General features: G+C 36.4%; 1 protein-coding gene across 1 annotated transcript; it reads right to left on the bottom strand.

Annotated features, from left to right (window-relative positions):
• Positions 1-7,278: 7,278 nt before the first annotated feature.
• Positions 7,279-13,602, bottom strand: LOC131429544 (mucin-2-like). Its single transcript, XM_058593734.1, has one exon. It carries the CDS (start codon positions 12,924-12,926, stop codon positions 9,939-9,941), a length of 2,988 nt encoding a protein of 995 aa, XP_058449717.1. The 5' UTR covers positions 12,927-13,602; the 3' UTR covers positions 7,279-9,938.
• Between the last annotated feature and the right edge of the window lie 3,532 nt (positions 13,603-17,134).

Genomic DNA, 17,134 nt, shown 5'->3' on the forward strand with positions numbered 1-17,134 from the left:
TCATTTTTACTCACTTCAGTCAAGAAGCAGGCTCAATTTTCACTACATTATGTTACTGTGGACTAGGGTTTTAGACTCGACACTCGTCAGTATAAGGTTAATTTCTTCCTTCCGATCATGCTTATACAAGCCTGCCTAGTCTTGCTGTCCAGATCTAGGTTTTTAAATGATTCTGCCTTGAATATCTATCCGCTTTCAATAGATTCATGAAACCAACGGGTATCTTTTAGTCGTTACTTACCTTTTATATATTTAGCATCTCTTAGTCGTAACTTGCCGAAAAATACCAATGAAATCAATCGATAGAGTATAAATCATTCGGCAAGTAAAATAGAATGATATATGTAAACTTCAACTATGGGTATCTGAAGCTAGAAAGAACAATAGTGTTCAGGCTAATATTGATATGAATTACTAAAAGATCGAAATTGTTCTACCATTCGCAATAACTATCATCTTTTCCAATAATTAATCCATTTCATTTTGTAGACAAAACAAATTTTTTTGTTTCTTTGGTCACACTTCTCAAACAACGATGCTTCCAATATTTCGGGCAATCGAAAATAATAAAAGTGTTTGGTTCCAGTAGCTGCCGGAAAAGCATATTGCGAAAACAAACCGACGTGTTACTGGCTATATTTTAAATGTCTTAATACCTGTGTCCGACCGTACACCTAACGCTTTCTCATTTTCTCTATCTTGGTTATCATCTGATTGCTTTGTTTCATTAAAATTTCAAAAATCGACCACATTCAAATCGAGCAGATTTCCGTTTACAATTAACATAGAAACGCGACGATATTTGAATAAATATCCCATTAACACACATAGGACGTATTTCCGGTGCAGCAGATTTGATTAATAATTACGTTCAATCAATTTTGATAGCAGTCATCTTCCCGTACACTGAGCAGCACTATATAGCGTGCCGTAACAGCAGAAACCAAGATTCGATCTCTGAACATTAGCAACTCTCATCCGTAGATAGATTAATTATAAACGGTGCCATGTAAAGGCTCTATCTGGGCTGTATGGTGTACGTATATTCCTAACATGACACGAACGATGCAGTATCGTTCCAGCCCCTTTAAAGAAATCTTCCAAGTTCCGATTTAGGATGGTGATAGTCGAATTTGTACCAGGTGGTAGCCGATATGATGCTGTTTTCCTTTTTCTTCTTACCATCATCTTATTTTCCCCACAATCATCGTGACCTCTTTCAATGCTTCGTTTTCTCCCTAGAATCGAGCAAACGGCTGCTGCTACTGCTATATCATATAAGTGATTATTATCAAGCATACAAAAAATAAGGAAGAGAAATTTAGTGCGAACCCTTTTTCCTATTACCAGACAACACACAAATAATTCCTCCTTTCGCACGTCGTGTCCCGTGTCTGCTTCAGGGATTTACTTGCTGCAAGAGAAGAGTACGCTTTAGTTTTAGGTTGCAGAATCTTTAAAATAAGCAGTTCAACCTTGATCAAGCTACTCTCATGTTTATACTCCTAGAAAACTGATTTAGATTTTTTTTCATTTTCCAACGGTTGTCTCAGGCATTTGTACTGTTTGCAAGGGGAAGACACGGTTCCCAACAATTTACTTAGACAGTTCGATGCGTGATTTCAATAAAATGGCTCATTTCTACGAATATCAAGTATCATTCATAACTAAGTTCATGCGTTAATTTTAGGTTCGTGAAGAAATAAAACTGTTCTGATACCGATTCATTATAATTGACCGATGGTGAAACTGTGTACTGTATAACAGTAATTCTCCATCAGTGATCCGACGTTCCCCAGGGGTCTGCGAATTATTTTCAATAACATTTTTTCTAGCAGCGTATGTCAGAAATCCGTAAAATTCCTAACAATTCCTCATCGGACTAGATCGGTGTGCTTTTCTATGCGGTTAGAATATTTCCTAGAAAGAATCAAGCCATGAAAAGCTTTATATGACTAATACTGCTGGAATCGTGATATCACTTTATATTATTGCTTTATTGCGATTATTCAATGAATTCATTAAAAAAACTTTTTAGAATTAATGGAATTTGTTGGTTCTCAGAATGTTTACATTCATGTCACAATGTTTTGTTAGTTTTGATGACGTTGTCGTTGGAAGAGATTAAACTTACTATAGCTACTTTATATTTAAGTAATAGTTCATTACTATCATTGCTTATGTAGGATTATTTTATTATTGAAATGGCAAAGTAATGTTTCAAGTTGGTATAATAGCTTGTTCTGCTATTATTCTTCAATTTAGAGATAATATAATTTATGTCGGTATAAGAGCAATGTGTTTAATAAATTATTAGACAATTTTCATAATAACTTGAGAAGTTTAAGAAATTTTTAGTAAATTGATGCAAAATAAACAAAAAATTTGTGTGATATTCAATAAAAATGTTGAATTATAAAATGTTCAAACATAGAAAAATAGTTATTTACCGTTTATTTCATTGTGCCATTAATTTGGTATAAATTAACTATAGAAGTATGCTTTTCGAAACCGTGAATCGGTTTACCTCTGAAATAATTCAAATACATATTAAGCTTAGTCACTGTATGCTACATGTCATTGTTATTGTGCTATTGTTTTGGTATTGAAAATACCTCAATCAGATATTACTCTGCCTATGCGGGTGATAATTTTAAGTATTCTGTTTAACTATTTTAGTTTTTAATTCAACGTCACGAATATCTCTTAAAGCTGTTTTGCTATTCGGAGACAAGGGCATAATAAGGTATGCCTTAGCTATTTTCTTTTGATCGGAGCATACTCTTGCCATATTCCCAACAATTTCAGGTAATCGAACCAGTTTTTGGTTTTAACAGCACTTAGAAAGTTGGTAAGTCGGCTAATTTAAAAGTTTTTACTCATCGAAAACCACAATCTATAGGTTAACTTTAAGAGCCATTACCGATTAAATTTTTTCCAGATTTAAATACAACTAGTTCCATTTCTATGCTAAAATAATACGTTTTCTATATGTTTCATATTCGATTAACCATATATTTTACGCAATGAGTATTGGTGGCAAAATCGCATGAACAATATTCAATAATTTTATGATGAATGATTTAAATGTCGCATATATGAAAAATGTCAAAAGAATCGTACCATATGCAATAGATGGTAAATTTACAGCTGTATTGTTATGCACTCTCTGCCTCAAGGAGAAAAAAGTAGGTTTCTTCATGCGCTAATTTTTGACACGATTTTAGGCAATAATACATTTGGCTCTTTCTGAGAAAATTGTGCGAATAGAACAATTGCGATTTGTCGTTTAGGTTACTTATTCGCTCATAACTCTGGAACCGAATGTGTTCGATATGAGCATCGAAAAGTGATAAAATAATCCAAAGGCAGCGTCTAAGATTTTATTTAATCGGCTCAGCAATGTTCGCCATAACCTTTCCAAATTTTATCACTGACCTAATATTAACTTTTAAATGAGCCTTACTTTCTCGAACCCGTTTGAGCTAGGGTTGGCATCAATTCGCCTTGATTCACCACTTGATCAATGATGTAGTCGCTTTTTAACGAGCCTAATATATTCAAAATCGGTTAAGCCATCTCCGAGAAAGTAAAGGAATTTATATAATAATTGCGGTTTGTCGGTTACGTCCCGAACCGAAGATGACAGCCATTTGATTTTCAAGTTTATTCCACGACCCAATACTAGTTTCTAAACGAGCTTAAGTTTGTTGAAATCGGTTTATACGTATTCGAAAAAATGAAAAATTTTTTATATAAAAGTGCAAATAACTAGACTTTTCTTTTAAATTTTTGCACCTTCCCCACCTTTTGAAACCCCCCTTCCCTCCCTTGAATCCCCACCACTTTTGAACCTCCCCCTTCTTTTGATCCCCCTTGAACACTCTCTTGAACCCTCCCTTGAAACCCCCCCATCCCACCTTGAATGATTCCTGCGCACGGGCCTGTTTTCGATTATCACCTTTATTCTGATTAACGATGTATTGATTTTTCGATCTAATTTAAATCGATCGAAAGTTATTTACATGTTTGAAAATATACTTCGTAGAGAAATTCAAAAATCGATATAGATAGAAATTTCGAACACAAAAAAAATAATTTACCAATTTTTTTTCGAATGCAGTACTAGTCCCTTGATAAAACTTAATATACACCTTTCAGCAGAAGCGTTATATAATCCTACAAATTTTTTTTCAAAAACATCTTAGCTCTTGTACCATGTAATTCCCGTAATTTAATAAAAATATGATATGTCAAGTATACAACAATAATTTTACATGTGAGGAACCGCGGTGATCCACGATAACTCCAAAGGGATCCGTGATAAGAAAAATTGAGGCATGTAATCGTGGCCTTCATATTTTAGTTAAAACATGTCCTGACACAAGAAAGTTGAAGGATTTTTAGGAAACTTAAATATTTTTGTTTGCATATATTTTTGAGTGATGGAATTTTTATACAATGCGACTATGCCTCGGAAGTAAAGCAAAGTCCTGGCATTACATTCCTTTTGTGGAATTTGGCCTTTCTGTTTCAACAGACTGCCTCGGAAGTAGTAATCAAATAACTCGAATTCTTAAAGATGACTGCACTGATTTCATTAAACTTCAATTCATAACTAGAAGTCCAATGCTCTCATCATCAGCTATTTAGTTTTATTAATACCCGACTATCGGTTCTGGGATTCGCAGAATTTGATCATTGATGGCTGAACAGATTCACTTTGGCTTTACCACTTATTGTATCTGGAAGTTAAAACGGTTAGTTTATATCATATATCATCAACGTGTCATTGATCTTCATTGTCCTATAGAACAGTTTGTTTGTAATGTTGTCTTAGAAATGATTTGCTTTTATATCCTTTATTTAATTTATTTATTTTCGTATCAATAAATGATTTAACATAATTCCAAATTTGTAAAAACTTTTTCAACCTATTATTAGAAATTATTGTAAATTTTATGTTCGATTCCTTTAGAACTAAATATCGGTTGTCCATTATTCATTATTATTGCGGATTATTATTGTGTGCAAGTGTACTATGATATCAAATTCTTTTTAAGATAACACCAATGAAATGACGCTCTGCCAATGTATTCCAAGGATGTTCAAACAAATTGTCAAAGTGTCAAAGATATTCCGCAGTTTTGGGTGGATAATCTTTCCCCTTAAAATTTTGTTGTTAAAAATGCACAATTCAAGAAAAATCTAAGTGCTTGTCTAAACACCTTGAATATCGCTACTGCTAGGAGAAACGTAATCATCAACGTATTTATTGGTTTTGAGCTGTAGGATGATATGCTATAATTGAAATAATTTTTTTTATATTGAACATTTAAATTTGAAAAAACCTGTTTTACTTCACCTAGTGGTGTAATGATGCCTTTCTCATTTTCACTTTTTCTTGTATATTACAGCAGAAATTCCCCGGAACACTACAATTTGAAAATTTCAGAAAACAGTTTTGAAGATTTCTGTTTCATAATACTACTACATTGATACACTACATTTGAATTTAAGCTAGTGAAAATCTATTCAGTCATATGTGAGAAAGTAAAGTGAGCTCCATTTTATCATATTTGATTATTATTGCCGGTACTTCCGGAACCGAAAGCTGGTTATCGGCATAGTGACATTCGGTTCATTCAACCATACACTAACATGAACTACAAATTTATTTCCGGTTCTCTATGACGTTTTGAATACAGGTAGTCGGACTTGGAAAAAATTTAGCAAATCATTTTTTAGACTATCAATGGTTTATTTGGTTTCAGAGTCTCATGGTCTGCAAATTAGAGAAAATCACTAGCCAATATAAAGAGGTAGCTTAGGAACAAAGTATTCCTGAAATTGACGTTTTCATACTGAGCACGATATCTCTGAAACCAGGGGTTTGATCCCAATAAAAATTAGGATATTTTTATGACATATTAAGAACTTCCATCTTTGAGAAAAGTGAGTGACACATTTCACATTTTATGTGCATTATTTTCACATTTTTATGCATATCACCTTCTAATTCTGGAACCGGAAGTTGGATCCAAATGAAATTCCGGAACTTTGTCTGAGACCATAAGATCTTTAATATGAATCTAAGTTTGTGAAAATCGGTTCTGCCATCTCCGAGAAAAGTGAGTGACATTATTTTCATTTTAATGCATTATTTTCACATTTTTGTTGCATATCACCCTGCGATTCCGGAAGCTGAAGTCGGATCTAAATGATATTCAGGAACTTTGTATGGGACTATGAGACCTCTCATTTGAATCTAAGTTTGTGGAAATCGATTTAGCCATCTCCGAGAAAAGTTAGTGACATTATTTTCACATTTTTGGTGCATATCACCCTGTAATTGCGGAACCGGAAGTCGGATCCAAATAAAATTCAGAAACTTTGTATGGGGCCGTGAGACGTTTCATTTGAATCTAAGTTTGTGAAAATCGGTTTAGTCATCTCCGAGGAGATGTGAGTGAGTGACAATATTTGTCACACACACACACACACACACACACACACACACACAGAGAGAGAGAGAGAGAGAGAGAGAGAGGCATTTGTTCAGCTCGTCGAGCTGAGTCGAAGTGTATATGACATTAGGACTCGGTTCAAAAGTCGGGTGATTATATAGCCTTTCTATATGAGAAAGGCAAAAAGCCTCCAAAATAACATTGCTGTAACATAATAATTTTCAAAAAAGCTATAATCAAATTAAATAGATATAAATTTTTTTTCTTAAACAAATAAAATTGATTAAAAACTTTTTTCTTTGACAAGTAAAAATATTGCAAATAATAATAAATGCGAATATTTTACATTATTTCGGAATAAATAATAGTTTCCAAGTTAGGATATGAAGACAGTACACGCCAAACATATATTCGCCGATTACAAATTGGTCTCTCTATCTGAATAACATAAATGGTTTACCATACTCAAGACGTGTGCAGAGTTTTCGAATCAAATTGATCCTGATTTTACCATCTTTTCTGATTTTCTGTTTCAATAGACTTCGCAAGCGATTTCTAGCGTACAGAACCATTGTAAGGCTAGTGCTATGATCCTACTGACACTAAGGGTCTTTCTAGGTCAGGGCTCGAACATACGATAACTGGTTTGTAGTACCAGCACCCTAAGGAATTAATCCGGCAACCCCGGACGCAATTTTCACGCGACAGAAATTTTCGTTGAAAAACGTATGAAACAGGACCTTTACATACTTACCATTAGGAGTCGTTACGAGATTAGGGCCTTGTCGAAATAGTCATAATAAAACATGTATTATATTTTCAATCACTTTTATTTTTTCCATATAATTTAAACCTTCCATTTCTCATTAAAATTCACATACGTTTTTACTGTTTTTGTCCGATTTTATATCAAGTGATAAACATAATCTCATTCTATTACTCTCATCGTACAATAAATCTAGACTTGTTTATACACAAATTAAATACCTCAACTATTTTTATTTTTCAGTTGAGCTGAAAATTATAACATTCTTATTCGCTAGTGGTACTGCTTGGAAAATAAGGATGGCAACGTAATTCAAAGCACAGCGCCTCTACGAACTGCACATTTCAATTTGTTCAATGCGACTGAATCCAGTTCTAGTAAATAGATGTAACGACTAACTAAACAGGAAGAACAATCAAAATGATGCAACAAAACTTACTTGAGCAATTGTTAGACTGTCGTACTATCAATACCACATGTTATTCGTTTCTACACTAGTACTCTTATGCATGTTGCTATTTACTGTGTGTGACGTTTTGTTATTGGCTTACATGTTTTATCAAATACACATTCAATGGTTACAACGTTTTAGAAATGATTTATGTTATCCAAATTCTTCTCGTTTTGTCGACAAACATTATAACACAAGATGGATATGTAGCTATTATAATGAACATAACTGGAATTCGCTAAATTTTCTTTCGTTTCATAAAAATTGGATATGTTGCTCTTATCTTTTTATTGCAAAACTTATGGCTTTCTCTGATATTATTATTGTTCCAAATCTGATATGGCGAAATTGAGTCGACAACATAATTTATATTTTCCTATGTTTTTCCTTAATTTCATAATTCTCACCAGTTTTGTTACTATTCGATATACAATCGTATATTCGGCTTGCACCCGTTAATGGTGCACTCAAATTTCTGAAGGTATAATTCAGACATTTTTCAATGCACGACAAAATACAAATCTGTTCAACTTGCTTCTGCTTGAAATATCAACTTCAAACAATGAAAGTTTGGCACAAAGTTTGAATATATGGTAGGCGCAATTAAAACAAAATACTAATGTTTCAACGACATATTGATGCATGTGCAAATGCAATTAACAATCAAAAAACAAAAAAAAAACGAATGTGAAACGGTAACTAAAAAGTCATTTGTTTTGGATAGATATTGAGTCCTCATAGCTTGATAACCTTGAATACATAAAACATGGAATAACGAAGTCACAACTTGTGGATTGGAAGATCATAAATTAAATACCTCATAAAGCAGATAATAATCATCTAACACCGGTGAAGGATAAAGCACTAGAACGAAAGAGGCAAAGTGATTCTATCACTTCCGAAAACGCAACTCGCTGTTGATAGCTAATGTTGTACAGGGGGAGATAATAATGGAAGAACGGCTCATAACACGCCGACCGTCTGAGGGGAGACATAAACGGCGGGAAATCCACTCCAGTCACTCGCGCGACCAATCAATTGAAGCCACCCGACGGAAATGTGAGCGTGTTTCAGGTTTGTGGCGAAGGTGGTAAGAACTAATGATTGCTGAACATTGTCGTTGTGGGACGGAAATTGAGGAGCGCTAAGGTTGGAGCATGTGAGAACGGCATTCGATGAAATTGGCAGGTATTGAAATCAACGCAAAAGTAAAGCTTATAATCCTCAATAATAGGTAATTAATTAATCTAACACAACCATTTGATAATACAGTTTCGGTACGTAGACATGTTTTGTATGCTCTGCAGTTTCGCTTTAGCATACATATTTTTCACTATGAGCGTCCGTGTTTTCATGTTTATTTTTTGAAGTTTACCAACACGAATAGAACTGTCTATAATAATATTCTCTCCTTCATTTTTCAACAACAGAAATGAATCTCGTATATAGTTTTATTCCAGTTTATTACATCGAACGGATTTACCGCTGTTCATATTTGTACATCTTGGATTGTTAATTATCGTAAGCTAAGAGTAATTAGCATTTCGTTCAAACTACAGACACAACGAGATTATACAGATACGGAGCTTTTTTCTGTGATGGTAGCTTTTCGTGAGTTACTTGCTAGGTTCTGCAATTATTCGGTTGTTGTTTCGATTTATTCCATAGTATTGCTTTAAAATAATATTCAAAATATTTTCCTTCAAATTTGAACCTTCGTTTTCAGATACACTCTTTTTTGGATTCATATATTTAATACACCTATTATATTTGCTTTAGTTGCGTCATCAGTTTAGTTTCAATTGTAAATATCATTTTTTAATGTATAACTTTGTTCAATTGTTTTACTTATTCTGTGACAAATTTTGCAAAATTTGTCTCACAATAAGAAGAGTATGTAATAATTATTGAGGTAGGTTTGTGTGTTGACTTAAGCTATTTCAATATATTCAATTAAACTAGTGATTGGCTATGTATCAGATTGTTTCATGTTTTGCAATTTGCAATTTTTGTTGAGGTAGAATACTGCACCTGATTTTGGTAAGATAATCTACGTAGGTAACTATGTTTCTTGTGATAGGAATCATGGATCAAACGAAAAACATTTTGTGTAAAACTAAGCAATTAAAATAATATTGAGAATTGTAAACATTACCGATTCGGCCGATGATCTTTCCCATTATCCGTCGTCAACTATCAGTAGTGATAGTGGCCCTCAAGGTTCCGGCGTCAGACAACGGATCAAAGCCCACTGTCATTCATCGTCCATAAATACTGCTTTGGATTGACCTCGCGACCCAATTTTCCCGAACACCGTTTTTTTCAATCCCGAGCCGGTTTTCTTTCTATGTGTCTCGCAGTGTTTCAGCATGTGATCCTTGCGAATGAAACCTTTTCCGCACTGTTCACAAACATACGGCTTGGAACCACTGTGCAGACACATATGCCGACGTAGATCCGTCTTGTGGTTGAACTGCTTCGGACAAAGTTCACACTTGAAAGGTTTCTCTCCCCCGTGCTTCGCGAGATGTTCCTCGTGCGATTGATCACAAGGAAAACGTTTTCCACATCGATGACACTTAAATGGTTTATCGCCCGAATGGAAAGTTTTATTGTGTTGCGTTAAATAGCATGCCTTATTGAAAACCTTGTCACATTCGTCGCATCGATGAATTTCGCTGGAACGATTCTCCGCCGGCAGAGTTGTACCAGTCGATGTAACCCTTGGTGAGCATGGCGCCGGCGAAAGTGACGGAGCTATGGCGGCCATTTGTGGAGTCGGTGTGCGGAGTTCGCTATAAAGTGTGCAAGTTTGATGATATTGCTCCGGTACATTCGGTGAAAAGGGGGGCGCCGTATCGCCTTGATACATTTCGGCGCCCCCCGGATATCGAGGAAACCCCGATGAGATCGGAGTTACAGTTGATGCTATGGATGTCTCCTCGGTTATTCCGGTATCATAACCATTGATTGGAAAATATTGATCATTGGAAACCATTTCATTTGCATTGCTCGGTACATTATGATTACCAATAATATGGTGATAACTCGGTGCCTCCGGCAGGATGGTTTGGAATGATGGGATGCTGATGTTGATAGTTAAAGGGTTGGTGGTGGGGTATTGTGCCGTTGTATTGATGATGTGTTGACTGTGCAACGGCGATGGAATGCTGGTGGTGGTGGTGGTGGTGATAATAGGCATTTGTTCCGTTTGCTCCTGCTGCTGCAACGTTTCCATGTTGCTGTTCGAGAAGATCTGCAGGCCCCTCGGTTGGGAGGCTTGGACGGAGGGACCTGCTACCCCGTTTGGGGGAACCGTTGACGAGGTGGTTTGAATATTGGAATTGTACTGGTGAAACCCCTGATTCGAGGTAATCTGATGCCCAGAAGGGGTTGTAAACCCCGATGCATTATATTGAGAACCATAGTCTGGGCTTCTAGGAGGGTCAGGTGGTGGAACCGGTTGTTGTATAGGTTGTTGTATTTGTGCCGCTGTTCCTCTTCTTCCTTTAGTAGCATAATTGGGATCACGTCCAGGGTGATGGTGAACACTAATTGGTAATGTCGCGGGGTCCGGTTGGCCACTGGATTTTACGGCGTTTTTATGCAATGTAGTATTGTAGTGCCGTTTCAAATGGCCGGAACTCGTAAACCATTTATTACAAGCAGTGCAATTATAAGTTTTTGGTCGTCTAGCCTCATTAGACTTCCACGCGGTACCTTTCGAAGGTAATGCGCTGTTGGGAAGCGATGAAGTCGGAGGCTCAAAGTTTCTGAACTGCGAATTATTTTCTTGAGGCGTCGTAGTGCTTGGAAAATCCGATGGACTCGTAGCCAATTGATTACTCTCACATTCTTCAGTGAAAGGTTTTACTGATTGATTAGGTTGCGATGCAGCTGGCGGTAACGTCGGTGGAATGTTGTAATCATTTTTGATAGGTGCAGGTGCCACAATCGAAGCATATTCTTGTTTCACATGCATTGCCGCGTGCTGCGGATAATCACTTTTGATCGATGGGGTTGTGGAATATTCTGATTTTATTTGAGGATGATAATATGGTGCTTTCAAATCGTGTGGGTGATGTGGTGGCATAAAATTATGTGGATCATGGGGCCACATCATGGGATGACGTTGCATTGATTGCGATGGATGTAATGAGTTCATTGGAGGTAGTACATGTTCCGGCGGGTAAACCATTTTCTGAGAATCTAAATCTAGAATATCGGATGCGGGTGGTTCTTCTTTTATAAATGGTGGAGGATTACCACTGTAAGGATAGCCACCGTGCATATCTGAATCCTCGTTTCGATTCATACTGCTTCCCTCAGAAGATTGTTGCGACGGTGTTTGTTGCTGTTGAGATTGATGAACTGATGCATCATGTTCAGTGAGTGCTTCGTCGGTGTCACATACCATTCCACATTTTTCACACTGAATTGGAGATGGCGAAGGTGTAGGTGGAATATGAGTAGTGCTGTGTTGCGGCGACGAAGTTGTTGTTGAAGATGCTACTGTTGTTGATGCTTGTGTTGTTGGATTTTGAGTACTGCTGGAAGAACTGACAACCTGCGGGCTTAATCCAGCATTGTTGAGCGGTATTGCATTATTTGTTGGGCTATTGTGCGTACTTAATGCAGATACATGATGATGATTTCCGTTGTTGTGGTTATTGTTACTATATGGATGATATCTGGCGGAAGGCACTGCTTTGTACTCTGGTTGGGTTTGACTATTGTGATGAGGAGGAGGCAGCGGATTTCCGTAATCAATACTTGTTGGGTGATAGTAAGGATCATACCCATGAATATAGGTAGGGTAATGCATCTCTGGTGGAGCAATAATAGTTGTTGGTTGTTGATATGGCGAAGCACCGCCAGAGAAACTTTGTGGCGTACCTGGCTCTGGAAGTGATGGTGGCTGCGGCGTGGATGGCTGGTTGTCACTCGAATCCGCGGCTGCCGCGATGGTTTGGTGCGGTGATGTTGATTTAATGTGTGACTTCAACGATGGTTGATTATTATTTTCCGTATCAGAGGTTGGTGTCGACGATGTTGTTGAACTGGGTAAACTGCCAACTGCTGATGAGCTCCAACGGTTCATCGTCTCATGGTGATAGTGCATATGCACTTGTAATGATGAGGAACTCTCAAAGTAGAGTCCACAGTGAGAGCAGCTGTGGTGTCCACCTAAACTTTGCTGCGTTTGGGGAACCCCATGTAGAGTCCCCCCATTACTTGCCATAACTCGAAAAACACAACACACGATACACTGTCATTAATGCGTTCAGTTTTTTTTTCTCTTTTGCTTGACTTGATCAAAAACTATCAGCGCACAACTACATTGTTAGCATATACGCTCCATTATTTTCACTGTTCAGCTTGTCTCATTTCAGTATGAATGAGTTCAACTTTTATCAGATGTTCGTGTTCCACAAAATTTCACAAATCTCACTAATTAACTCAACATTTACCAGAAGGCAACCGAAAATGTTTATACAAAACAAAGTTTAAAATCATAGAAAAAATTTAACAACAGTCTGTTTTCACCATAATTTACATAGAATAACAATAAATTTTAATTATCACTATGGGAACACAGCACGCCACTGTCGCGAGTAATTTTGACTGAATGCAGTGTCCAAGCGATCCTTCTCTCTATATTCACATTATTGCCAAAACCCTGAACCAAACTAGTGCTTAGTGCTAGTAGAAACGTAAAGAAAACTAATTCACGTTCGCTTTGGTCGAAGACGCGTTGTCAAATGAAACCTAAATATAACTTCGAAACAAATAGAACCCAACGGCTCAACAACTGGACGTCTCCAAACAATTTAGGCGAAAATATGTTTAATCTTCTCCATCTCTACACACACTCGCATCCACTTACTCTTTCTATCATGCACACATTTCCTCCCCCTTCAATATCGCATCGCATCGCATCGCATCATCTTACGGTCTGGTCGCTGGGTATACATAAAAGAGTGGCCAGTATGTCTTATGTACAGTAAAATCAACGAAAGAGTAAGAGAAGGATACCCAGTATGCACACTAACACAGCAAGCCCAGTGTGCACACCGGTCCGACTGCCTGACTTTCGCTTGTCGAAGTCCAAGCTTCTATCACAGAGCAGTAAAATGGTGCGTCCAGCTGCCTAAAGTACATAGCATAAAACTAGCATGCCACCGACTTAACATTGAAAAGGAGTATGCGTGAGAGAAGGTGACAAAGATTTTTCTTTACCTTACCCCAACACAAAGCAGAAGAAGCAACAAATTCGCATACCTATGTAATGCTTTGTTACTGGAGATCATTTTGGTAGCAATTCCGAAGCATGATCACGAGAAAGCATTCTGTTCAACTGCATGAGTGTTACGAAGAACGAACGTACCAACCAAGCATGACACTGGTCATTCGGATTTGTTTGTTGCTCTCGATTAGCTCTCTCAATACAACCACGTGTTTCTTATAAAATTTTACGCGCCAAGACTGCGAAACTCACAAAACTCTCCACATTATTACCGCGTCTCTCGTGTTGCATTCAAGTCTCTCGCGCTCTCTGAAAGCTCCTAGAAGCTTTTACCACGCTAGAGCAGGATCAATATATAACTTTCAGAGTAGTACGATACTGTGCTTACTCCATCCCATTATTGCATTCGCGAGGATCGACACGCAACAAAGTGTCAGATTCAAAATTATCCACAGCATCGCTATGTTTGGTGTGAGTGAGAAAAGATTCCATCAGAGATCAGAAAGGACCACATAATCCTTGAGGGTGAACTATACTAACACATACACGATAATTAGTTGCATGGCGCTCTCCCATTGTCGCTTGCAGTTGATTTTGTTTTTCTTCACACACTCAGTTTGTTAAGAATGGATTCTTTACTATATTGCAGGAAATGGTCACTAGTCAGTCGGCTAACATTGTAGGTCATTTTTTTATGATTTTGGTTCTATTGACAATTGTATATAGCTACAGAAGCCGGTTTCACGAACTGTTGTTTATCGAACTTTAACATATCCTACTGAATTACTAGGCATGTGAGTGGATTTAGAGTAGATAAAGTTTATACTGGTTTCAACTAGATTTTAAGCATCAGTAATCCACTTAACACAAAACACCAGCGATCGAAATACAACTATAATATAAATTGCTTTTTTGATTTGATTGGTGGAAGTTGGATACAACATATTGGTTGTTGATTTTTTTCCTAACCTCTGATTTTTGTTTCCAAAGCAGCATAATTGGTGGTCGAGATAATAAACAACCTACTTGGATTTATCATGAGAACTGCTTAGCAATAAACCACACTATTTAAGTTAGCAACTTGGTTGCTGCAACCTATAAAGATGTTCAATGTTGTAAGCGATTCATTTGCTCCAACCAATCGCTTAATTAACCTAACTGATACGCAATTTTCTTCGGAAATGTGGGTATTTCATTGCATTATGGTGAAGAAATATAATTTTTCATGATTCTAGTAGAAGTGAAAATTATGGCACATTTTTTAAACAGCAGTCATATAACATACCTCACAACAAATCAGTTGTACGCCCCACAATAAAACAAAAATATTATGCCCCAGAACAATGATGCCTTATGCCTCTTGAATTGTCAATGTAGATCAATATTAGGAAAAGGTAAGGAAAAAATCGCCTTTAATTAATCTGAATGTCTTCCATGACAATGTATTACTGTAAAATTATGTCATTGCTGTATGAAATTTTTGGTGTTCATTCCATAGTAATTTTCTAGAATTATGAAGATAATTATATTATAATTATGTAACCAGTGCGGCTTCTGTGCCGATCCTTCGTTTTTTCTAAATTCCTAATAAAAAAGAAATATTTATAAATTTTATGATCGTCAAAATTATCCTCCCGTGTTTATGGGGCAAAATAATCCGAATTGTGTATAACAAAATGATTAGGAATTCACTTACAAAAATTATGCATAAGTTATCAATTTTATGGATATTAGTAAACAATCTTCCACATGGAACGCAACTTTATTGAATTTTTAAAAGAGAGTAAGGGTGCATTTTGCCCCATTATTGTTGTGCGTTCTGCCGCGTTCTTTTGATGAATGTTGACTCGTTGTTGAAGATCATTCGGCTTCTATGTTCAGATATCCGTGACTCCGCATTATTTGAAAAGTAGGGAAGACCGGGGCTAAATCAGGCAGCTTAAATATCTTATAAACCAACAATTAGTTCGGAGCGGGGAATCTATGATAAAATGATCAGGGAAATAAGGTGTATAAAAACTGTGTATATTTGCATAGATGCGTTTTACTTCATCTTCCTCTGTTTATATCAGAAATTATTCGCGTAATCCACTTATTGCAATTGCTTAGAATTTTCAATGCACCCAAAGCTGTATTTTGTTTTAATCAATAGTTGCACTATTTATGTACCATTTAAATGGTGCATAAATAGTGCAACTATTGAATATATTCCGCTAACAGCTCCAGGTAAAAATTGTTGTTTTGATCCTCATTAAAAATCAATAAAATAATATTTCAAAACGGAACATCCTGTTGAATCGAGCGTTAGACATTATGACCGTAAAATGACCGTTATGATTTTAATATTTCTTGAAAGAAGTCAAACTATTTGTGTATTTCTGCATCACTCCAACAACTAAACGGATTAATACTTTTTGCAAAACTTAGAGGTGGTCAAAAGGATAATAATAGGGGAAGGTTATAGTAACTTTCACCAAAAAATGGAAAAAATTATGCAAAATGGATTTGAAAAATAATAATGTTTTATGAGTATAGATATCACTTGCACATCAGAGTGGATTATGAGAGAATTATGGGAGAGGGAGTTTAGCAAGTGTTCCAAACATGAGACGTGTAAGATCAAATTGATTGGATTCGATGATACGTCTTGACGTGCACTGTAGCACAGCAATTTGGTGAAGATTATAGGAATATAAGCAACTCGGGGATGATCTAGAGATGTAGAATTTTTCGAATTGCTTCAATTCGAATTTTTCAGGCTAATCGAAAATTTTTCAACGATTAAAAATGTTATTAATCGATTACAGTGCACAGAAAGACCAAGACAAAATTCAATTTGTACTGATTTCAATCTTACAACAACCTTCCGCCGTCCTATATATCGACATTCAATGCTAAATATTGCCCTCAATCCTCGCTGGATGGAAAAGGAAGCTTCTCTCCCCAAGCTCGTACCCAGGATTTCATTTCGGGAGTAGCCAGTTGACTTCACCAAAATCTGAAGTATTGGAGAAAGCGGTGTAATTATCCTGTATGATTTCATTGAGATACAACTTCTAGGCCCGAAAATACAGGGTGGTGAGGGTTGAAAATTTCTAATCGTCATTAGAAGTAACGATTACTAAAACAGAAAAATCGTCTCCACATGTTTCAAAACTATTTCAATTTCAAAATTTTGTTAGTTGGTTTTTTATACTAACTTA

The sequence above is a fragment of the Malaya genurostris genome, chromosome 2 (assembly GCF_030247185.1).
Source record: "Malaya genurostris strain Urasoe2022 chromosome 2, Malgen_1.1, whole genome shotgun sequence".
In the NCBI taxonomy this organism is placed as follows: Eukaryota; Metazoa; Arthropoda; class Insecta; order Diptera; family Culicidae; genus Malaya; species Malaya genurostris.